The following is a 23,018-nucleotide window of genomic DNA, read 5'->3' on the forward strand; positions in this document are numbered from 1 at the left end:
AGAAGAGCCAGCCTCATCACTGTCTCCCAAAGTTTGACTTGTCCTGAGTGGAAAGATCAGAATCAGCGTCCCCATGAGTTCAGGCCTGAGGCTGCAACTTCCTGCTACTAGGACACAATGTGGTCACCCCCTTGGAACTTGTCAAAACCAGCTTCATCCTAGCCACCCCTCAGCCAGCTCCCTAAGTGCCCGTGTCACGGGTGAGCAATTGGGCATCATCTGCAAATTCTCCTCCCCACCTCAGCCACCCAGTTTGCTCACATCCACGCCACTGCCCTGTCCCCCACAATGGACTCTCCTCCTTCTGGTCTCCATTCTCTCCAGCCCTCATCCTCCAGGCTGACCCTAGAATCCCATGTCTCATCCATCCTCCAAAACCTTCAGGGGCTGTTAATAGGCAGTGAATCTTTCCTTAACCTTAAGGTAATGTCACTTGATCTGACAGACATGTACTCTCTTGGGCTGCAGGTACAACTCAGTGGTGTTTGGCTAGCATGCATGAGGCCCTGGGTTGGACCCCTTTCTTATATGATAGAGTCAAATGAATTAGCTTTGCAGTTAAGGCCTTTCATGATATAGTCCTTTTTTCCCACCCTATACTGGGGATTGAGCCCAGGGGTGCTTTACCACTGAGCTACAGCCCCTGTCCTTTAATTTTTTTTTTAATATTTATTTTGAGACAAGGCATCCTTAAGTTGCCCAGGTTGGCCTTGAATTTACAATTCTCCAGCCTCAGCCTCCTGAATGGCTGGGATTACAGGTGTGTGCCACTGTGCCCAGCCAATCTGATCCTCTTGCCTGCCCCAGCCTTCTATTTCCAATCTCTGCTCTAGCTCAACTGGAATGAACTAGTCATTGCTCTGCTACTTGTACCATATGTAGTCTTGCCTCCAAACTTCCAATGCAGCCTTTCCCCTGCCTCAAGTGACCTCCCCTCTCCTTTCCACTAGGCAGTGTCTTCTGGTTTCATCAGTTGAACCAAGTCCTCCTGCACCTAGATCTTTCTTCCATTACACCAGCCTTTGGTGCTTCCTACAGTTCTTTTCATCTCATTTGACATTTGCCAAATTAAAACTTGGACCTTATAAACCATGCTTTCTTTCTTTCTTTTTGTGACAGGGAATATGTGACTTCTTATTGAAGTCTCAAAGAAAGGGCCTGCAGTCACAACAAGATAGCCAAACAGGTTACACAAGTGTATATGGTAGTGCTGCAGCCTGGGCTGTGGAAATGAGGCACATACCACATACAGTGTGTAATGCTTGATAATGATAATAAACAACTACTTATTGTTATGTATTAACTATACTTTTTTTCTGTACTAGAGATTAAACCCAGGGGCACTTTACCACTGAGCCACACCCCCAGATATTTTTTATATTTTAGAGATAGGGTCTCGCTAAGTTGCTTAGGGCCTCACTAAGTTGCTGAGGCTGGCTTTGAACTTTCCATCCTCCTGCTTCAGCCTCCCCAAGTCACTGAGATTACAGGTGTACACCCCCCCAGCTTATACTATGGTTTTTATCATTATTTTAAAGTGTACTCCTTCCAAAGTTAACTATAGAACAGCCTTGGCAGGTCCTTCAGGAGGGATTCTGGAGGCCTTGTTATCAGAGTTATGACAGCTCCATGCACATCATTGCCCTGAAGACCTTCCAGTGGGACAAGATGTGGGGATGGAACAGTGATCCTGGTAATCCTGACCCTGTGTGGGCCTAAGCCAACGTCTGGGTTTGAGTCTGTTTTTAACAAAAAATTTTTAAAAAGAAAAACAATTTAATTATAAAATATAGAAAAGTTAAAAGAATAAGGATATAAAAAGTAAAATATTTTTATAGCTATACAATGTCTTTGTTTTATGCTAAAAGTTATTATTATAAAAGTAAAAAAATTAAGAATATAAACATTTGTAAAGCAAAAAATTTTAGTCAGCTAAGGTGAATTAATTATTGAAAAAAGAAAAAGATACTTTATAAATGTAGTGTGCCTATGGGTACCAAATCTTTTTGAAGTATATTTTTTAGTTGTTGATGGACCTGTAATTTATTTGTTTGTTTGTTTGTTTATATGCAGTGCTGAGATTTGAACCCAGTGCCTCACACATGCTAGCTGGGCCAAGTACTCTACCACTGAGCCACACCCCTAGCCCCATGTGTACCATATTTATAAAGTCTCTGGTAGTGGGCAGTCATGCCCTAGGCCTGTGCATTCACTCACTGACTCACCCCAAGAAATTTCCAAACCTGCACACTCCATTCCTGGTAAGTGCTTGATTTAGTCAGCTTTCTCACTGCTGTGACTAAAGGACCCAAACAGAACAACTGTAGAGGAGGAAAAGTCTGTTTTGCCATCTTGTTGTGACTGCAGACCCTTCCTTTGAGACTTCAATAAGCAGTCACATATGCCCTGCTGCAAAAAAAAAAAAAAAAAAAAAAAAAAAGCATGATTTGTAAGATCCAAGCTTTAATTTGTCAGATGTCAAATGAATTATGAATTAAGATGAAAAGAACTGCAAGAAGCACCAAAGGCTGGTGTAATGGAAGAAAGATCTAGACACAGGAGGACGGGTTCAACTGATGAAACCAGAAGACACTGTCCAGTGGAAAGGAGAGGGGAGGTCACTTGAGGCAGGGGAAAGGCTGTATTGGAAGTTTGGAGGCAAGACTACATATGGTACAAGTAGCAGAGCAATGACTAGTTCATTCCAGTTTAGCTGGAGCAAAGATTGGACATAGAAGGCTGGGGCAGGCAATAGGGGTGGTGGTGTACACCTGTAATCTAATGGCTTGGGAGTCGAAGGCAGTGGCTTGGGAGTCAAAGGCAGGAGGATCAAAAATTCAAAGCCAGCCTCAGCGACTCAGTGAGGCTCTTAGCAACTCATGGTTTCAGGGTCTTAGTTCTTGCAATCTTCCTGCCTCAGCCTTCTAAGTCTCTGGTATTATAGGCATATACCCTATTTCTCTGCATTTTGAGGGTGCCGCCAAACACACATATAAAGAGGATGAGAAAGGTGTTCACTGAATTCATGGTTGTTGGTTAGAAGATAAAGAGGACTATTGAGTCAGAAGGAGAAAGGCCACAAGCTGGACCAGGAGGACTTGGTAGGTACTGACAATGCAGTACATGGCCTAGTTCTCCCATGACACAGATCACACCTGGGCTTCCAAATGTGGCTTGGATTTGCTGATCATCTTCACTGCCTAAGGCCTAATCTGAATGGACTTATGGGTGGGCAGAGATATTTGTGGGAGATTAACTTTTTTATTGGCCAGGGATACCAGAGAGAGCAGACACAAGCAATCATTTTGGTGGCAGCTTCCAGATCCCAAGATCACAGCCCAGGTTTATGTTCCTGGAACCAATGGTTACAGTGACAGCTCCTGACTCCACGCCTTCCTGATGGTGGCAGAGATGGTGGCTCCCCTGGCAGCTAATTTCGGAAGTCATTCCTGGGGGAGTCTGGATTCCACCCCTCCAGCCTTGCCAGTGACGTCATATGCCCCTGTTATGGGCACTGCATCCTTTTCTGCTTAAAACAGGTCTGTACCTGAAAATGAACTCGGATAACATGCCTGACAAAGGGCTGGGGCGCTAAATTTGTTAAGTTAAAGACTGATGAATGAATAGCAGGACTCAATAGTACAGTACTGATGGACCGTAAGGGGGCAGCAACATCAATTTGGGGGATCCTAACCAGCATTTGAAAAAGATGAAAGAGGACAGAAGAGGAAATCCCAGGCAGATCACACATGGTAAATCTAAATATTGCTCAGTGAAACCTAAGTTCCACACATCTATGTGCACATTCTATGTGTATCCATGCACACACATGCATGCACGAGTTAACAGTGGTGATAATCAAAATATTCAACTAGTGAGCCACAGACACCAAAGGACTGAAATCAGGGTCAACAATAAGTACTGATACAATGTATCTTTTGCTGTTGGTTGTTGTAGAAAAGTGACTGAGTTAATAGCCTTACTATAAACAGAGCTGTTCTAATGCAATAAGAAAGAGTTACATATTTATATAAATGTGAGACATGTCTTTAGAATAGTTTAATCTTATTAATCGCCTCTCCTTAAATTGCACATTAAAAATGTTGTAACTAGAGTAACATTTCTAAGCTTATCAATGTGCTTTTTTTGCTTAATGGTTCTGTTCTTAATTACTCTGACATTATCTTAATCTGCCTATGAAATCCATCTGTGGTGGCTGAAGGGGAAGGAGGAGGAGCCCATATAGTGGTGTGGGAGGGGGTCATGTGGGCAGATAGACTTTTTACTGTAAGGATTTAATATTTTACTTCTGGTATCCAAAATAGAGTTTTATAGCATCTCTATCTCTTTCATGAGTTTTATATTTTCTATTATATATTTCTATATTTTCCAAATGTTTCCTATAAAAAGCATATAAACTAAAATTACCTTTTTATAAAAGCATGCATAGCTTTGAAATAAAAAATAAATATTTTTTTAAAAAAGTGACTGAAGTCCATTGGCCTGCGGAATGTAGCAAGTTTCCAAGGACCCTTCCTTTAGTGTTGTCCCTAGCACCCCTGGCTAAGGGATCACATCCATGGCATGCTTTTGCCCTAGGAAACTGTTCTAGTTAGTTTTTTTTTTTCTGCTGTGACCAAGAGATCTGACAAGAACAATTTTAGAGGAGGGAAAGTTTATTTGAGACTCACGGTTTCAGAGGTCTCAATCCATGGACAGCTGGCTCCATTGCTTTGAACCCAAGGTGAGGCAGGACATCAAGGCAGAGGGTGTGACAGAGGAAAGCAACTCAGAACATGGCAGTCAGGAAATAGAGACTTCACTCATCAGGGACAAAATATAAACCCTGAGGGCATGCCCCCAATGACCCAGCTCTACCAGTCACATCTTCCCTGCCTATAGTCACCACCCAGTTAATCCTTCAAATGGATGAATGAATGCATTGATTATGTTAAAGCTTTCATAACCCAATTATTTCACCTCTAACCTTCCTTGCATTATCTTACACATGAGCTTTTGGGGGACACTTCATTCCTAAACCATAATAGGAACTGTTCCTGAAACCAGGTACTATTTAGACAGTATGGTGACAGGGTATGGTGACTTGGGATGTTATGGACACCTGTAATTCTGCCACTTCTCAGTCCTCAGGAGCCAAAGATCCCTATCTCCCCTACCTTTGGAAACCCACCCTGTGCAAGCTCCATAAAATTCTGCCAATAAAAGTCCCAGGATCCCATGTTCTTGTAGGGTTTTCTATAGTGCTGAAGGGTGGGGGTGCCGCAGTCTGGCTGGGCAAATAACCGGGAGGTGACAAGCAACTTGTGAAGATTGAAACAGCGGGAGCCACTTTATTACAGGACAGCAGAGGTATATATACCCAACTAATTACACACAGCTTAACTTAATTAACATCAGCTAGATACAGCAGTCAGTCATTGAGGAATCCTCATCATCTTAATGGCTCGCTGGCGTTACTTCACAAACCACTCCTCCTGGCAAACTGCCAGGCACCATCTTGACTTGGTTGTGGCCCTCAACATGGGGGTGTTTCTATGCAACTTTAGCCCTTCCCCTGTCCCATTCACAGAAAACCAGTCTCCCTGCCAGAGAGGAAAGGAGGCCTCCAGGAAGGCCAAAGTTGAGGAGAAAGATCCCCCAATGACAGCGTGTCCGTCTTAGGGTCCCTGGCCTCACATAGCTACTGACACAATATTATTCCTTTTAGGGATTCATTTATTTATTGTGATGCTGGGGATTGAACCTAGGGCTTACTAGGTAAGCACTCTACCACTGACACCCCTAGTCCCTTGGGTTTTAATTTTTAAAAAAATAAATCAGTTTGGGTTGGTTTCTTTCACTTTCAGCTATAGAAGTAGAGATTATCTCACAGCTCCTTGAGGTGAGCAAGAGGCCTTCATTGCCAAAGTGACTGGGCGCCAGTGTGGCTCAGACTCATGGACTGAGAGAAGCTGAGACTCAGGTCACTGGTACAAGAAAATCTGTGATTCCACCCTCCAGATTGATGCCCCAGGGTCTAAAGGCCAGCCTGGTCTGGGAAGAGGTGTGACCAGCACCCTCCCCTCCCTCCAGAGCCATTACATTCTGGGAGGAGGTGAGGTGACAGCTGTGTGTCCTGAGCCTTGTCCCCAGATCAGGTGTCTGTGGGTGGGTGGGTGAGGGTGACTGAAAGTTGGCATGCTCTCCCTACTCAGGACACTCTTGTCCTCAAGACAGAGCAAGGCAACCCCATCCTCACCCTGGACCCCTGACTCAGCACTGCCACTGCCAGCCTTCCCTGAGGAGTCAACTCAACTGGGGATCCTCTCATGGCCCCCGCCAAGTTCCCCAGAGCAATAACTGCCCTGGGTCCCCATTCACCATCCCTGTGAGCAGACACCTCACCTTGCTCTTCTGTCCACATGCTCTGCCCATTTCTACCCCAAGCCTTTGCTCATCCTGCTTTGTGCCCTGCCTGAAAGCCTTGGTCTCTACTTACCCAGATTCCAGGTCCCTTCAAGGAATGGCAAGAGGGCACCACCACTCCTGCTGGGACCCGAGACTGTGGTGAGCACACTACCCAGAGGACTGGTGCCTCCACCCTTCACCTCCAAGCACTTCCCATCACAGGCCCTTTCCACTAGGTCAGTTTTCCCCAGAAGTTTATTTTGGGTTTTGTAGACTGAGAAAACCTCCCAAACATTTTGAACTGACCGAATTCACATAAAAAATACTTACAATGAAACAAAACTGCTGTATTATTGCCATTATTTCACAAGAACTCATTATAAATAACACTGAAAAAGTAGGACAGGTGATTTCAGTTAAATACATTTATTTCTAGCAAAATAAAGTATATTATCCCTACATTTTTCATCTTGCCATAGACCATTTGTTATGCTTTGCATGTGAAGTGTCCCCCAAAAGCTCATGTGTGAGACAATGTAAGAAAGGTTAGAGGAGAAATGATCGGGTCATGACAGCCTTAATCCGATCAGTGCATCAACGGCCCAATGGGATTAGCTGGGTGGGAACTGAAGCGGGTAGGATGTGGCTGGAGGAGGAGGGTCCTTGAGGACACACATTTGGAATATATACCTTGTATCTGGAGAGTGGAGTCTCTCTCTCTCTGCTTTCTGATCATCATGTGAGCTGCTTCCCTCCCCTACACTCTTTCGCCATGATGTTCAGCCCCACCTTGAGCCCTGGAGCCTGCTGTCTATGGATTGAGACCTTTGAAACTGTAAGCCCCCAAATAAACTCTTCCTCCTCTAAAAAAGTTCTTGTCCAGTCTTTTAGTCACAGCAGCAAACTAAATACCACCGACTAAACACCACTGATAACATTGTCATGGGAGGCACTGCTTATGCCCCCAGAAAGATGTAGGAAAGCAGAAGAGAGATGCTAGAGGACAGGGGAGGAGGGAATTGAGGGGAGGGAAGGAGAAGGGCCCGAGTGTTGATGGAGGCTGAGTTAACTGTGGAGTGGTCCTCAGCCCTTGGATGTCATGACTAAGATCTGAGCAATTTCCCCTGTGCAGGAACAGAGGTACAGCAAGACAGGGATGGTAATTATAGCAAGAGAAAGAGAGATACACCTCAGAGAGAAGGGCAAGAAAATCAGCCAGGGGAACAAAATGCTTAGGCTCTACCTCGTTAGGCAGGGGTAGGAGCTTCCAGTGGCAGGTGGCCACACCTCTTCAGGCCTGGTGCTTGCACTGCCTCTGCCTGTTTGGGGAAGTCAGATTCCGGCAAGGCCTGAAAACTCAGGACATGTGCCTGCATGCTTGGGTCACTTTGTCCTCTCTTGCCTAATGCCACTCTTGGAAGGTCATATAACAGTAAACTGACCCTCAGAGAAGCTTGTGGGGGTGTGTGAACATAATATGTGCTCATAAATCTATGGGAGAGCATGCTGGGCCTCCTGTGACTGGCAGTGTCATTTGATGGCTCTGAGTAGTGTGTCCACCTTCCTAAGATGAGCATAGCGGGGCTGGGGATGTGGCTCAAGCGGTAGCGCGCTCGCCTGGCATGCGTGCGGCCCGGGTTCGATCCTCAGCACCACATACCAACAAAGATGTTGTGTCCGCCGAGAACTGAAAAATAAATATTAAAAATTCTAAAAAAGAAAAAAAAGATGAGCATAGCACCACCCACACACGGGAGGGGGGATTCATGCTCCTATGGTGATGGCTGTGAGTCCTCTGGGACAGTTGCTGGTCAAAGGCCCTTTCACAGCTGCCACCTCCCTTGTTTTCCTCTTCTCCCATTCCTGCTCACCCCCAGCTACCTACCTAACACAAAGATCATCAGCTCGGTGCTCCCCTACTTGGAACTGACCCCCATTTTCCTTTTGGAAGTCCAAGGGGGCCAACTTTGGGCCTTGGACAAAGAGCAGAGCTGTGGTCACACTCAATGGTTAGGTGGTCTGGGATCCCCTGGCCCCGGAGACCCTGGTGATCTAGCTCCCCCCCCACCACCACAGACCCTGTACAGACCTCCTCCCAGGGACCTGTGACCAGTGCTGATGGGATTCTGGAGACAGGACATTGGTTCAGGAGAATGAATACAGGACTTGAATTGTGAGTCTGGGGTCTAGGCCTGGCCCCGCTACTGACTGGCTGAGTCACCTGTGGTAGTCTCTTCCTCTCTGGACCTCAGTGCCTCCCCATAAGATGAAGGCTCTGACCCAGTAATTTCTGAGGAAAAGTTCAGCTCTCTGGCTTAAAGAGAAAGAGAGAGAGAGAGAGGAGAATAAAAAAAGACACAGGACTTTGCATAGACTTCAGGAGCTTCTCCTTCTACCCTAGGCCTTTGCTGGACTTCCCAGGGTCCCTGGTTCCCACAACAAGAACTCTAACTGCCACACAGCTGCTGGCTCACACTCACATCTGTCACCTTCTAAGTAGCCAACGATTTCCCCTAGCTCCCTGGCTTGGGCCAGGGAAGGTGGCAAAACAATTCAGAGAACGATGAACCCCAGGGCTCCTCTCCAGTTCACAGGGGAGCAGGGAGTCAGGCTGGGCTGCTTAGACAGGAAACTAGCCAGAGAAGGGGGCAGGCCACTTACCTAGAGAGTTTAGACCATGACCTCAGGAAGCAGGGACTACAGTAATGACAGCACTCCCTTTACTGGGACAAATGCTTAGGCTTCTGACCGCCCATGGCAGTACAGAACAGTGGTAGGAGCTTGGAATCAGCAGCTAGAATGCTCTGGATTTATGTCTGACTGCTGTTTAATCACGTTACTTGGGCAAAATACCCTGTGCCTTCAGGTTCTCATCTGTGAAATAGAGATAAGAGTTACACAGCAGAAACAGTGATGCACAATAAATATTCCAAGATTCCCTTGAATTTCCTAGCCTCCCTGGCAGAAGTCTGGGGTCACTTCTGTCCAATGGTCCACGAGTGGACAAGGCAGATGTCACACCTGGCAGAGATAGTAATGTGTCTAGGTACTTCCTCCATACAGCAATCTCTCTCTCTCTCTCTCTCTCTCTCACTAGAGATTTACACCAGGCACTTTACCACAGAGCTATATCCCCAGCCTTTTTGGTTTTGCTTTTATTTAGAGACAGAGTCTCACTAAGTTGCTGAGACTGGCTTTTGAACTTGTGATTCTCCTGCCTCAGCCTCCCAAGTTGCTGGGATGAGGCATGCTCCCATCTCCTTTAGTGACCTTTGGGTCAGTCCTCCAGGTGGCCTGGCTACAGGGTGGGAGAAGAGTCTACTGCCCCCAAACAGACTTTATACAAGTGGTAAATAAATCATTGTCGTGCCAAGTCACTGTGTAATATTTTTTTAAATCAAGTTTAAATTTAAAGTTAAATTTAAGTTTTGTTTTGCCATTTAAAGTCTTGCTTGGGTACAGCGCGACGGAGGCCCTACTCTGCAGTCCCGCCTGTCCAGGGCTGGCCCCTTCTCCCCTCCGTGCCTTCCACCGGCTTCTAGCAGCCGGACAGGGCTGAGAGGGGAGGCCAGCGTCGCCTCCGGTGGGACAGCCTGTGACCATTACCGCCCCGCCCCCTCGGCTGCCGCGCGCACCCGGCGCGGGTCACGCGGTGGCTTTATCCCCGGGCCCCAGGGTCCCGCCCACTCCGCCGCCACCGGGCCATGGCCGCCGCCGTCGCACTCCTGGTGGCCCTTCTGCTTTCTTGCTGGGGCAGGTTCCACGGGCATAAAAAGGTGAGCCCAGCGAGCGTCCCCAACCTGCCGCTGTGACGTGGGGAAGTGGGGTCAGTGGGCCCGATGACCAGCGTCCCCGAACCCCCTCGGGCTGTCTCAGCCCTGGTCTCACTTCCCCTCCCCACCTGGCTTCTCCCTCTCTCCGATGCTCAGTGGCCCTTCTAGGCACAGTGGCTTTCCCCCTGCCTCCTCCTCCTCTCCCCTGTGATCTGGGAGTGACCGTCCCTCCCCAGCACACAGCGCCTTTGGGAGCCACGGAAGTGTGGGGGAGGGGTCAGGAAAGGAGAGGAGGGAAACTCCCACCCCCCACTCTCCATCTCCCCCTCCCCTGAGTTCTGCAGGGGAGCTGGTGCCTTGGGGCGTGGGACCTGGGGGTGACCACCTCATCGCTTCTCCTCATGCATCCCTGGGTTCTTTGACAGTGTGGGGACTCTCCCTGATCCTCCCACACAGCCAAAGAGCTAGTGGCTAAGGGACTGTCCCCAGCCTGGCAGACCTCCTGCCTGTCCCCACAGATCAGCGGGGACAGGTGTTCTCATCACTCTGAATGCTTCAGTGACTGCTGCCTCATGGATTTAACCGCTGGAGGAGCTTTCTGCGCTCCCAAGGCCAGAAAAGCCATGGCGTGCCTGCCCCAGGTGAGGCTCTGGGTTGAGGCAGCTCCTTTTGGCAAGTAGGGAAAGGGGTGGGAGAGGTTTCAAAACCTCCGGTGGCTTTTGCACCCCGTCTTCTTGGAGCACCCTTCTTTCTTCTCCACTTGGCACACTCCCACTCATCCTGCAAAACAAGGTTCTGAGAAGCTGTCCCTTTTCCGAGCACCCATGCCCTGGACTCATATCCTGGGCACAGCAGGCATCTCCCTGATTTGCCCTGGCTTCAATGGTGAGAGCACATAAGGGCAAAGATTGTGTCATTCTTCTTAGGAGCCATAACTCTGAGCTTAGTGCCTTTCCATAGTAGATGCTCAACAAACATTTGTTGGATGAATGAATATCTCTTCCCTAACATCCCTGAGGCAAGGTGGGCAGGAAGAGTCCTCCGCTGACCTATCCCCATCTCCCTGCCACAGTAACCTAGTTTCTAGAGACATGCAGGTTGCTACAGGGGCTGGTCTTCAGCTTTAGAGTTGAACCTAAATTTAAATCCTAATTTTTCCAGTCTTGTTTTTGTGACCTCAAACAGATTACCTCTGCTTTCCGAGGCCCAATGTCTTCTTTTCCGGAATCCCTGAGTTCTTTGATAATTCTGGGACCTCTTCCCAATCCTCACCATAGCCAAAGAGCTAGTGAATAAAGTCCCTTCCCCATGTGGTTGTTGAGAAGAGTCCTGGCTAGAGCAGTGCGTAGTCAACATGGTTGTCATTTGCTAGTGGAAACGTAGGCAGCAGAGTGCCTTGTTCCTGGTCATCTGGTCCCAGGCCCAAACCTCTCTAGGGAGGATGGGCCTGGCCTCCATGAACCCATCTGGGAAGCTACCAATGCTGACCAGGCCTCTACTGTGGCCTGACCTTAGAGCTGAAGGGGCCAGAGGGTCTTTTTATTAGGGTCACCTGACAGATTTTATGTCCCTTAATTCTTACAATGACCCTATCAGATGGGCTGCTCTTATTTTCCCCACTTGACAGATGAAGGAACTGAGCCACAGGGGCTCCTTACCTTGTCCCGGGTGGCACAGTCATGAGCTGTTGAGCCATTGACCCCGGGCCCTCTCAGTCCTGCCCTTGTGCCCTTGTTCCTGAGAGTTTCAGCACCTTCCTTCCTGCATCCCAGCGACTGCAGCTCTCCTACCTGCTCCCCACAGACCAAGGGAGCCATGAACATCATCTGCCCCTGCAAAAGGGGCTTGAGTTGCTCATCCAAGGACGTGATGTGTCCCCGCCGGTGCCACTTGATTTAGAGGAGGATACAGGCTGGTCAATTTCTTGGGGCCAGAGGCCCTGGCCACCCCCAACTTACTCCAAATCCAGCTCCTGAGACATTAAAATCACTTTCTGGCTCTGGCTTCTGTCTGCACTTTTTGGGGGAGGGCCCCTATGGGGACAGTCCCAGTCTGGGGGAGGCAAAAGGAGACTCTGTGGCTATGAAAGAATATTTACTGGGGCTCAGGGACAGGGAGAGTAGGTAAGAGAGGGGACTGCATCCAGTAAAGGACCCAGCTCTTGAGATGAAGAGCTTCATGGGGGGGCAGGTTGAAGGATGTGCCTAGAGAGCATATCCTGGGGTACCTCTGGATGGAGGTGTGTGGGGAGGGATGGAGAGGGAGTGCCTGCATATTCTGTAGAGAGGAGCAACAGGGTGGAGGTCATTGAGAAAATGCCTGTGAGAACACGTGAGAAATACAAATGCAAAACTGTGCATGCCTGGGAGGCTGAGGAGCCTGGTGCATTGATGTCTCCCCGCTGTCAGATATTATCAGTTCCCAGATATGGAGAAAGAAATTGAGGCTCATGGGGGGCTACATGAATTGCTTGAGGTCACATCATTAGGATATCAAGGTGGATTTTTTTCTGCTGCAAGTATGTCATTTGAAAAACCAACCCAAGGGCTGGGGATGTGGCTCAAGCGGTAGCGCGCTCGCCTGGCATGCGTGTGGCCCGGGGTTCGATCCTTAGCACCACATACCAACAAAGATGTTGTGGGAGGGGGGATAGTAGGGGATAGGAAAGGTAGCAGAATACAACAATTACTAATAGGGCATTATGTAAAATTGTGGATGTGTAACCGATGTGATTCTGCAATCTGCATTTGGGGTAAAATTGGGGGTTCATAACCCACTTCAATCTAATGTATGAAATATGATATGTCAAGAGCTTTGTAATGTTGTGAACAACCAATAAAAAATTAAAAAAAAAAAAACAAAGATGTTGTGTCCACCGAAAACTAAAAAAAAAATAAATAAATATTAAAAAAAAAAGAAAAACCAACCCAAATTGGTTCTGATGATGAGGGTTTATTGGTGGTCAGAAATGGAAGTCCCATGTTAAGGTAGGCCTCAGGCTGAATCCAGCAGCTCCATCCCCAGTAGCTTAGCAATGGCAGAAGTTCCAGGTTTCACCTTACTGTGTTCCCAACCACTGTACCTCCTCCTCCTCCTCCTCTTCCTCCTCCTCCTCCTCCTCCTCCTCCTCCTCCTCCTCCTCCTCCTTCTCCTCCTTCTTCTTCTTCTTCTTCTTCTTTTGTATAGGGGATTGAACCCAGAGGCACTTAACCAATGAGCCACATCCCCAGCCCTTTCTAATATTTTATTTAGAGACAGGCTGTTGCTGAATTGCTTAGAACCTTGACAAGTTGCTGAGGCTGGCTGTGAACTTGGTGATCTTCCTGAGCCACTGGGATTACAGGTGGGCACCACTGCACCCTTACCTACTGCACTTTGATAACTGTATTAATTCATCTTATTGTCACAACAAGGTTATATGTAGTAAATACTATAATTATCTCTATTTTATAGATAGGGTATTGAGTCTCCCAAAGTAAAGGGTAGAGCTGGGTCCTGAACCCAGACAGTCTTGCTCCAGAGACCAGGCTCCTAACCCCATCTCCACCTCATACATCCATCCTTTCAGAGAAAGAAAAAAATCTGCTCCCGATTCTCAGCAAACATCCTAAGATTGATCCTGATTGGACTGACTTAGTCCACCTTGACTACTCATGGTCTTGGCATTTGCTGATTGGCTTAGCCTGGGTTATATGCAGGATGGGTGGATGCAGGTTTTACCTGGTGTTTCCACAGCCAGGAAGGCACCAACCTGGTCAGGACTCAGTCCTCCACCTGCTTTCATGGCCAGATCCTGATGAAGAGCCCTGGCCCCTGTGCTCATGTCTGCACTCACTCTCCTGGGCCAAAGAAGTGCCCCTACTTCACCTGAAAAACTGTCTGCTCTGGGAGCACTGTGCTCTGGACCCACTTGCCACCTTGGTTTGTTCTGTTTTGTATAACAGAATACCCCACACTGGGTAATTTACCATAGGAAAGAGATTTACCTGGTTTGCCAAGCACAAGGGCACACAGCTATAATCCCAGTGACTTGGGAGGACTGCAAGTGCAAAACCAGCTTCAGCAACTTAGGGTCCTAAGCAACTTAGGGAGACTCTGTCTCAAAACAAAAAATAAAAAGTGCAGGTATGTGGATCAATGGTTAATCCCTGGGTTCAATCCCCAGTACCAAAGGGGGAAAAAAGAAGATGAAGAAAAAAAGAAAGAAAAGAGGTTTACCTGATTCGTGGTTCTGGAGCCTGGGAAGTCCAAGGGAATGGTCCTGACATTTTCTTGACATCCCGTGAGGGCTTCTTTCCTGTGTCATCCCATGGTGGAAGGCAGAAGGGCAAGAGAGTTCCTGTGAGGATGGGACCAAGAGGGCTGAACCCACTTCCCCTGAGTTTTTTTCAAACAAGCTAAACAGTTCTCAATCTTTACAACAAACCCACTCTCAGTAACTGTTGCATTAGTATATTAGTCAGGTTTCTCCAGGGGATCAGAATCAATAAGAGGTAAGATTATAAAAAGGGGATTTATTAGATTGGCTTACATGATCAGAAGCTAGATAGTCCACAATGGCCGTCTGCAGGCTGGAGAGCTGGAGGAACCAGTAGCTGCGTAGTCCAAGAGGCCAAAGCCTCAGAACAAGAGGGATCAATGGTGCTACCCTAGTCTGAGACCGAAGGCTTCTGGAAACTTCCTGGAGAATCACTGGCAGAGTCCACTTTGGAAGAGTGAAGACATGAGAGAATGATATCCACAGGAGATTGCAGCAGCAATCAGGAACTCATTTGAGAAGACTGGAGATTGCATCTGCTGCTGCTTCCTTGTTCTTCCAACTTTTATTCCCTCTAAACTGCCCATGCTTGGGGAGGGTCTCTACTTCAGTTCACTATCCCACATGCCAGTCATTCCTAGACACACCCTCACTGAACACCCTCAAGCTTCTTTAATCATTGGCATTTCTCTCTCTCTCTTTTTTTAAAGATTCATTTTTCTATACCTTTATTTTCTTTTTATCATTTTTACTTGGCGCCAAGGATCTAACCTAGTACCTTGCATATGCTAGGGGAGCACTGTACCACTGAGCCACAACCACAGCCCCTCATTGGCATCTCTTAATCCAATCAAGTTGACAATTCAAGTTAATCATTACAATTAGGGAGTAAGTTTCCAACAAACTTTGGGGGTCCCATTCAAAGGCTAGCACCACCCTCATTTGATATAATTACCTTTGCCTCACACAGAAGTGAGGACTTGCTTTTTCTCCTGTTATTGTATCTTTTTTTTAAATTGTAGTCCTTTGTGTGTGTGTGTGTGTGTGGTGCTAGGGATTAAACCCAAGGTCTTATACATATGAGGCAAGTACTCTACCAACTGAGCTATATCCCCAGCCCTGTAGTCTATTTTTTAATATGTACCTATTTTAGATAGTAGAATGAAACAGATGTTATTACTTTATGTATGTGACTGTATGACCAATGTGATTCTACAATATGTATGCTTAGAAAAGTGAGAAATTATATCTCATCTATGTATGATATATCAAAGTATGTAAGTGCATTCTACTGTCATGTATAACTAATTAAAACAAATAAAAATTTTTTTAAAAAAAATTATATTTTTAGTTGTTGATGGACCTTTATTTTACTTATTTATTTTTAAGTGTTGCTGAGAATCGAACTCAGTGCCTCACACATGCTAGGCATGTGCTCTGCCACTGAGCCACCACCCTCACCTGCTGTTATATCTTGATCATTTTCCCCATGGTATCAGAGTCTTTTCAAGAACATTAATTACTGCCTTAAATTTTTTAATCAGATGGACTATATTTTACTTCACTATTTCCCTGTGGATAGACATGAAGATCATTTCCAAACCCAAACCTGTGTGTATCAAGATACAAATTTATAGCTGCAGAAACAAACACACACTCAAATGAGGGCTGAAGTGAGTTCAAGAACTGTCCTGAGGAGGCTCTGCAGGGTCAGTGTGGCTCTTCTTCCACCTCCTTCCATTGTCATGCTTGGCCCCCTGCTGAGCCCCCCCACCCTGCCCACATGATGATATAGATGCTCCTTGAGGTAGGATGGGGTCACATTCCAATAAACCCATTGTACATGGAAAGTCTCATAAGTTGAAAATTCACTTAATACACTTAACCTAGAGAACATTCTAGCTTATTCTACTTTAAATGTGCTCAGAATACTGGCACTGACCTACAGTTCTGCACAAAATCATCTCCTTTTTCCTTTTGTTTTTGTGGTACTGAGTGTAAAATATGGAAAATGACAAACCCCAGAATAGTGTGGCCTGTCTGTTCCTGTTCTCAAGATAACCTCTTCCAGTGACAGGGCAATCCCTGGGAAGGTGATACCCATCAAGCCTAGAGTGACAATCTCTGGGAGGAAACCAAAGCATTGATCCTTCTCCAGATAGATCTTTATCCAGGGACAGTACAATGGGACCCTGAAGGGAAAGAAACATGCATTGAACACTGACCCCCAGACCCCCTGTTCTTTCCCAAGTAAAAGCATTGCCAGTCAAAACAAATTTCAAATTCTCACACACCTGTTTCCTGAGTGTCCAAACTGACACACTCTGTCAATAATGAAGTCACCTCTCAATGTAACGTGTGTAAGCACAGATTCCTCCTTTGGCCAGTGGCTCATTTTCCAGCAAGAAAGCGTGTCCACCAGATGCATGACTCCACCGCTGAATAAAGGCTTGCTGATCTGTGTAGTCTGCACCCAGCTCAGTCGTTTTGTGCTAACCCTGAGGATTGAACCCTGGGCCTTGTACATCCTAGGCAAGCACTCTACCACTGAGCTATATCTGTGCAAGTTGTTGGTACCAAAATGGAGTAACTTATGTCAAACTCTAACAAAATGGGCTGGGGGGCCATGAAGGCCCCACACATGTATGCCTATAATAGGAACTGCCATGAAAGTCTTTCCCAAGCCAGAAATTTCTAGTTAAGCCTCTTTTATGAAGACCCTCTCCTAGCAAAAGCTAGTACCATCAATGAACGAAAGCCACCTTCTGTGATAAGCTCCCACAACCAGTAGTTTCTGTTTCAGCTTGTGTCTCATTTCTGCCGGTAAAAACTTCCCACTGTTGCGGCCACATATCCTGAATTGATTCTTTGTGATTCCTGAATACACTCTTTGGAGAGTTGCTCTGTCATTCATTTTAGATTGACATCCCAAACCCCCTATTTAAAAAAAAAAAAAAAAAAAAAAAAAAACAGCAAACACACACACACACACACACACACACACACACACACACACCCCACCCTGAGAGGCAGACTTACTCAGTGGGAGAAGGACAGAAGCTGGACGAGATGGAAAACTGGCAACTCCTGGCCTATGGTGGTGGGAAGAAAGGTGTGCTGAGCGACCGCCTCTTCACTGCCTCTTCATCCTCTGCCTGCTCTGCCTTTTTCTTTTTTTTTTTTTTTGGTTGGTGATAGTGGGGATCAAACCCAGGGCCATGTCCATGCCCGGTGAGTGCTCTACCACTGCACTACACCCCGGCTCTTTTTATTTTTTATTTTGAGACAGGATCTGGCTTGTCTTGAACTTGCTCTCCCCCTGCCCCAACTTCTCAGGGAGTTGGGATTACAGGCCTGTACACACTCTCTACTCTGCTCTTTCCCCTCAGGAACTACATTTCCCAGTCTTCTTTGTGCCTGGGCTTCTAGGACTGGCTGAGGATCAAAGGCACAAGGGGTGACTGTGGGATAGTTCTCCCCCTCCCTGCCCTATACTTCAAGTGATGTCACTGGCCTTGAGCTCCTTGGCTTCTCTGTCAGCATAGTCCCTCCTCTGCCCACCACCTGACTCCATTCACGTTGTCTACCACAGGGTTCCCTGTCACAGGGCCTCTGGTGTCTTCCCGCTGTTGTTCACCTTCAAGTCACTTCACCATCCTGCTTGGTTTCTCAGTGACTCCATCACCTGTGCAGCCATTTCCTTATGTTAAATTCTCTCTGCTTCGAACACCTAGAGTACTTTCTGTTTTCCTGACTGGACATTGACTGGTAGAGAAGGAAACCTTCCAAGTGTAGGCAAACCTGACTCTAAAACACTGAGCCCTCCTTGAGTGGATAGAATTCATTCGAAACATAGTTGCTTTAGAAAGAGAGCTGAAGTAGGTAGTGAATTATAAAAGATCTTACCCATACATTTATAAAATTTATAATCAATGAAGCCTGAAGCCCGGAGCTGTGGCTCATGCCTGTAATCCCAGTGGCTTGGGAGGCTGAGGCAGGAGGATTGTGAGTTCAAAGCCAGCCTCAGCAACTTGGCAAAGCTCTAAGCAACTCAGTGAGACCCTGTCTCTAAATAAAATACAAAAACAGGCTGGGGATGTGGCTCAGTGGTAGAATGCTTCTGGGTTCAATCCCCAATACAAAAGAAATAAAGACTGAAAACATGAAGTAAAAGTTGTGCTGTGAACATTTTTCTTTTTCTTTTTTTTTAAAGAGAGAGAGAGAAGAGAGAGAAAGAGAGAATTTTTAATATTTATTTTTCAGTTTTTGGTGGACACAACATCTTTATTTTATTTTTATGTGGTGCTGAGGATCGAACCCAGCGCCCGGCGCATGTCAGGCGAGCGTGCTACTGCTTGAGCCACATCCCCAGCACCTGTGAACATTTTTCATTGCTTTAAATTAGATACAGTGCTTATTTCCCTATAAATTCCCATTTGCCATATCATCTAATGATTTTGCATCCCCAAGATCCATCATTGCTCCCTTCCTCTTCAGGATACTGATTTTTTTTTTTTTTTTAAGGAAACCACTCTCTCTCTCTCTTTTTTTTTTTAATTTAGGTAAAATTTTTTTTCAATAAAAACGTAGAGATATTTTAATTTACATATTCCAGTAAATCAATGTGAAGTCAGAATTCACAATTACACAATCCTAAAAATTCCAAACATCTTCCTCAGAAAAATTGGTTTCTGTACAGATTCAGATTCTGTGCAATGCAGGTAGTTTTCCCTGTGTGTGCTACACAGGTTAGAGGTTCTGCTGGAATATTCCCCAAGTCAAGTGCAGAATCTGTCTCTTCATCGATTTCTCCAATGACTGCAACATTGTCACCTCTTACAATGTCAAGCCCTAGTACTGCTTGTTCTACTCCCTGTGAAGAGCTGAACACTCCGTCCTGGCTTTCATCCAGAGTCGAATTAATGGTCTGTTCAAAATCTTTCAGTGTTCCCACAATCATCCTCCCATCAGAAGTAATAACAGCGACAGTTGAGTTGATGGAGTTCTCCAAAGTGGAGTCAGGCTCCCTCCCTGGAGGTCCTGGGCAACAAAGTGGTGCAGGTGACTGAAACCACTCTCTTGACTGAGCCAAGCTTCACCTACATCCCATCACAGAATCCTCTAGATAGAAGTTGGTTCTCTGGGTAGCCGTAGGTTCAGTGGGGACACATAGCCCAGTTTGTTCAATCAAAACAAAGCCTAGGACTTTTTTTTTTATAAGTGTTACAAAGATAAGATACTCTTTCTTCCACTAGACTTGAACGTGGGAGAACATGGGTCTATGGTTATTGGCAGCCATTTTTTTCACCGTTTGGATTCAGGAGGAAGCTAAAAAAGAGCAGAGGAGAAGCAGGTTCTAGTATCTTTCTCTCGATCTTCTGGAACAAGCCGTACCTTGAACCAGATAGCTTGACCCTTGGACTTTTTAAAGTTACATGAGCCAATAAATTTCATGTTTTTCCTCAACCAGTTTGGGTTGGGGTTCTATGACCTGCAAACAACAAAGTTCTCATTGATCCTCAGTCCCTTGACGGTTGATTTCACCCTCAGCCAGGAACCCAGAAAATTTGTGATTCTCCAATTTTATCCCCTTACCATGGCCAGGGAACCAGAAGGTGAGAGGCCTGGATTATGGAACAGCTTCCCTGGACTCACAGCAGACATTTTTTGTGTGCTTAGCCTGTGCAATTTCTGGGTAGTTTGTCACTGCAGCATTATCTCACTTGCCCTGACTAATGTACGTCAAATGTCTCTTGCTGTTCCTCCCTTGGTATCACTGTCTGTTCCTGTTCCCAAGACTCAGTGCACTTTGTCCTGATCATCTGCCAGCACAACCCACTCATTGTGCATTCTGGGTGTATAATTCTTGTGCTGGTCACAAAGACCTACAGAAGTACTGGATTTTCTGCAGGGAGGCAGTTCCTGAAATTCTTTTTTTTTTTTTTTTTTTAGTATTTTTTAGTTGTTGATGGACTTTTTTTTTTTTTTAAAGAGAGAGTGAGAGAGGAGAGAGAGTGAGAGAATTTTTTTTTTTAATATTTATTTTTCAGTTCTCGGCGGACACAACATCTTTGTTGGTATGTGGTGCTGAGGATCGAACCTGGGCCGCACGCATGCCAGGCGAGCGCGCTACCGCCTGAGCCACATCCCCAGCCCTGTTGATGGACTTTATTGTCTTTATTTTTATGTGGTGGTGAGAATCGAACCCAGTGCCTCATGCATGCTAGGCGAGCACACCACCACTAAGCCACAACCTCAGCCCCAAGTTCCTGAAATTCTAACTGAAGGATCTAGGGAAAGGGAACAGAAAGATGAAAGATAGAATCTAATCTTCTGTAATTTAATAATAGTTTTGTGGCTTTGATGAACGTCTTGCAACTTTTCTTGAGCAGCTGCACAGCCAGTGAGCAGCTGAGATAGGATTTGAACCCATAAGTGCTAGCGCTAAAGCCCAAGGGCACAGATTAGAGGACTCTTCTGGCAGCTAGGCGAGCACAGCAAAGGGTCCAGGATGCCATTGCCAATCTAGGGGAGCTGCCGTCTCATGCCCATTGCTTGTTCCTCATTGGTTTGGGCTGGGGACCAGAGCTCCTTTCTCTCCCATTAATCTTAGGACGGGGCATTCACCCCTCAGGCCCTGAGGGCTGTCATACAGCAAGCAGGTGCTGAGTACTTAGCTGGGCTTTAGAAAAGCCACTATTACCTCGAGGTGATGCTACTGCCACAGCTGCTATTCTTCCTCTCCTTCCTCCTCCTTGTCAACAGGAGCTCATTTTTCCTGGCACCAAAACCACCTTTGGTAAGAAAGCTGGAGGGCGACACTCCTTTGCCACTATCCTAAGGCCTGGGAGGTTTGTGTTTGAGAAGGGGGAGGGGTGTCCCGGAGGAAAAAGAAAACACCCTGGTCCAAGGAGCTGAGCTGTGGTGGTGCCTGGGAGCTGCCACCTCAGAGGTAGATGTGATGCGGTGCCCTGCCCCCTGTTCAGGTGACCCAACACATTTTATTGAATACCTACTAGATGTAAAAAAAAAAAAAAATAGGAGAGAGCTGTGAACAAGACAGTTAAACACCTTACTCTTGTGGAGCTGTGCAGGGAAGACTTTCCTAACAAAGTGGAATTTAAGCAAAGACGGACAGGAAGTACAGGTTTCCAAGGCAGGAGCAAGGCAGCGATCTGCAGCATTCCAGGTGGAGGAATATGCCTCTGCATTCAAGGAATGGCCAAAGGTGGCAGTGGACACCACAATGAAAGCAGAGAAATAGAAAGACCAAAGTAGCAGTGTCCTCCTGTGTCTTCAGCTATTGTGTGTTCAACACCTGCAGTGTGTGAGGAGTTTAGTCCTAGGGGGGGAAGAGCAGAGAACAGGAAGCTCAAAGAGAGAGACCCCTCTCTCCTGGAGCTGAGGTTCTAGCAGAAGATGAGAGTTTTGTTTTGTTTGTACTAGGGATTTAACCCAGGGCTGCTCTACCACTGGGCCACGTCCCCAGTCCTTTTTATATTTTATTTTGAGTCAGATTCTTGCTGAGTTGCTTAGGGCCTTACAAAATTGCTGAAGCTGGCCTCAAACTTTCACTCCTCCTGCCTCAGCCTCCAGAGTTGCTGGGATTACAGGATTACAGGTGTGCATCATGGCTGGCTTAATTTGCTCTTTTTTTTTTTTTTTTTGGTACTGGAGATTGAACCAAGGGGTGTTTGACCACTGAGTTACATCACCACCCCTTTTTATGTTTTTATTTAGAGACAGGGTCTCACTAAGTTGCTTAGGGCCTCACTAAATTGCTGAGGCTTTGAACTTGTGATCTTTCTCCTCAGCCTCCTGAGCTGTTGGTTTGACAGGCGTGTACCACGGTGTCTGACTAATGTTTGTTCTCTGAATGACCACTGAAATTTTCCAACAGAGAGATGAAGGGTGGTGATGATAGATGATGTCATGTGCTAAGCCCCAGCACTGGGGGTCACTAATGTTGGGAGGGGGTGTGAAGGTGACAGTCAAGCTCAGATGGAAGGGTAAGTAGTTCACAGGACAGAAGGCTCCTGCCTATGCAGGAGTAAGCAGTGCCTGAGCATAGGCAGGAAAGTCTGATTCCCGTGGTGTGTGTGTGTGTGTGTGTGTGTGTGTGTGTGAGAGAGAGAGAGAGAGAGAGAGAGAGAGAGAGAGAGAGAGAGAGAAGCAACCTATTTTGAATATTTAAATATTTAAAAACCTGTGTAGTCCCCTACAGGGACAGGCCTGGCCTGCAGTGTCCTTCTGTTCCCAGCTAGACAGACAACCCCCTCCCCTCTGACCCAGCGAGACCCCAAGGTGCCTGGCACAGTGGGCGGTGGGGGAGCCGGGATGGGGGAAGCTGGGCTGGGCTGTGGGGAGCCGCTTGCGGGCCGGGACCTAAGGGGGCTGGTCTCCCCGCAGGAGAACGGAAACATCTGCTTTCGGAACCAGGGCTGTAAGAGCAGGTGCTGCCGCAAGGCAGATGACAACTGCGAGTCGCACTGCACCATGTTGGGGTCTGAGGGCAGCAAGTGTCAAACGCAGGTGGGTGTCGGCCCCTAGAGGGCGTGAGGAGAGAGCAGAGGAGGGAA

At 46.7% G+C, this 23,018-nt stretch overlaps 3 protein-coding genes across 7 annotated transcripts in view; 1 reads left to right on the forward strand and 2 right to left on the reverse strand.

Moving 5' to 3' along the window:
* Positions 1-23,018, reverse strand: part of FKBP5 (FKBP prolyl isomerase 5) — a 230,794-nt gene that overhangs the window by 168,306 nt on the left and 39,470 nt on the right. The gene's annotated exons all lie outside the window — the stretch shown is intronic.
* On the forward strand, positions 10,048-12,179 carry CLPSL2 (colipase like 2). Of its 5 annotated transcripts, none has more exons than XR_014022336.1 (3): positions 10,048-10,184; positions 10,607-10,822; positions 11,985-12,010. XR_014022336.1 is itself a non-coding variant. In XM_081296531.1 (3 exons), exons 1-3 carry the CDS (start codon positions 10,113-10,115, stop codon positions 12,155-12,157), a joined length of 399 nt encoding a protein of 132 aa, XP_081152657.1. In that variant the 5' UTR covers positions 10,054-10,112; the 3' UTR covers positions 12,158-12,179. The 5 variants fall into 5 exon arrangements, 2 of the variants coding, with proteins under 2 accessions (XP_081152657.1, XP_081152658.1); XR_014022337.1 differs by lacking the exon at positions 11,985-12,010 and adding an exon at positions 11,954-11,979; XR_014022338.1 differs by lacking the exon at positions 11,985-12,010 and adding an exon at positions 11,809-11,834.
* On the reverse strand, positions 19,115-22,937 carry LOC308650394 (U6 snRNA-associated Sm-like protein LSm8; the record flags this gene model as incomplete). The annotated part of the gene is made up of 2 exons (XM_081296429.1): positions 19,115-19,479; positions 22,748-22,937. The coding sequence occupies 2 exons, from the start codon at positions 22,935-22,937 to the stop codon at positions 19,115-19,117; spliced, it is 555 nt and encodes a 184-aa protein (XP_081152555.1).

The sequence above is a fragment of the Spermophilus citellus genome (genome assembly GCF_964194105.1).
Source record: "Spermophilus citellus genome assembly, chromosome: 5".
NCBI lineage: Eukaryota > Metazoa > Chordata > Mammalia > Rodentia > Sciuridae > Spermophilus > Spermophilus citellus.

Excerpts from the sequence above, each read along its gene's own strand:
- CLPSL2 (XM_081296531.1), top strand. The coding sequence starts at position 10,113 with ATGGCCGCCGCCGTCGCACTCCTGGTGGCCCTTCTGCTTTCTTGCTGG. Across the intron at positions 10,185-10,699 it reads GGTTCCACGGGCATAAAAAG|ATCAGCGGGGACAGGTGTTC; the intron begins GTGAGCCCAGCG and ends CTGTCCCCACAG. Across the intron at positions 10,823-11,953 it reads CCATGGCGTGCCTGCCCCAG|CGACTGCAGCTCTCCTACCT; the intron begins GTGAGGCTCTGG and ends CCTGCATCCCAG.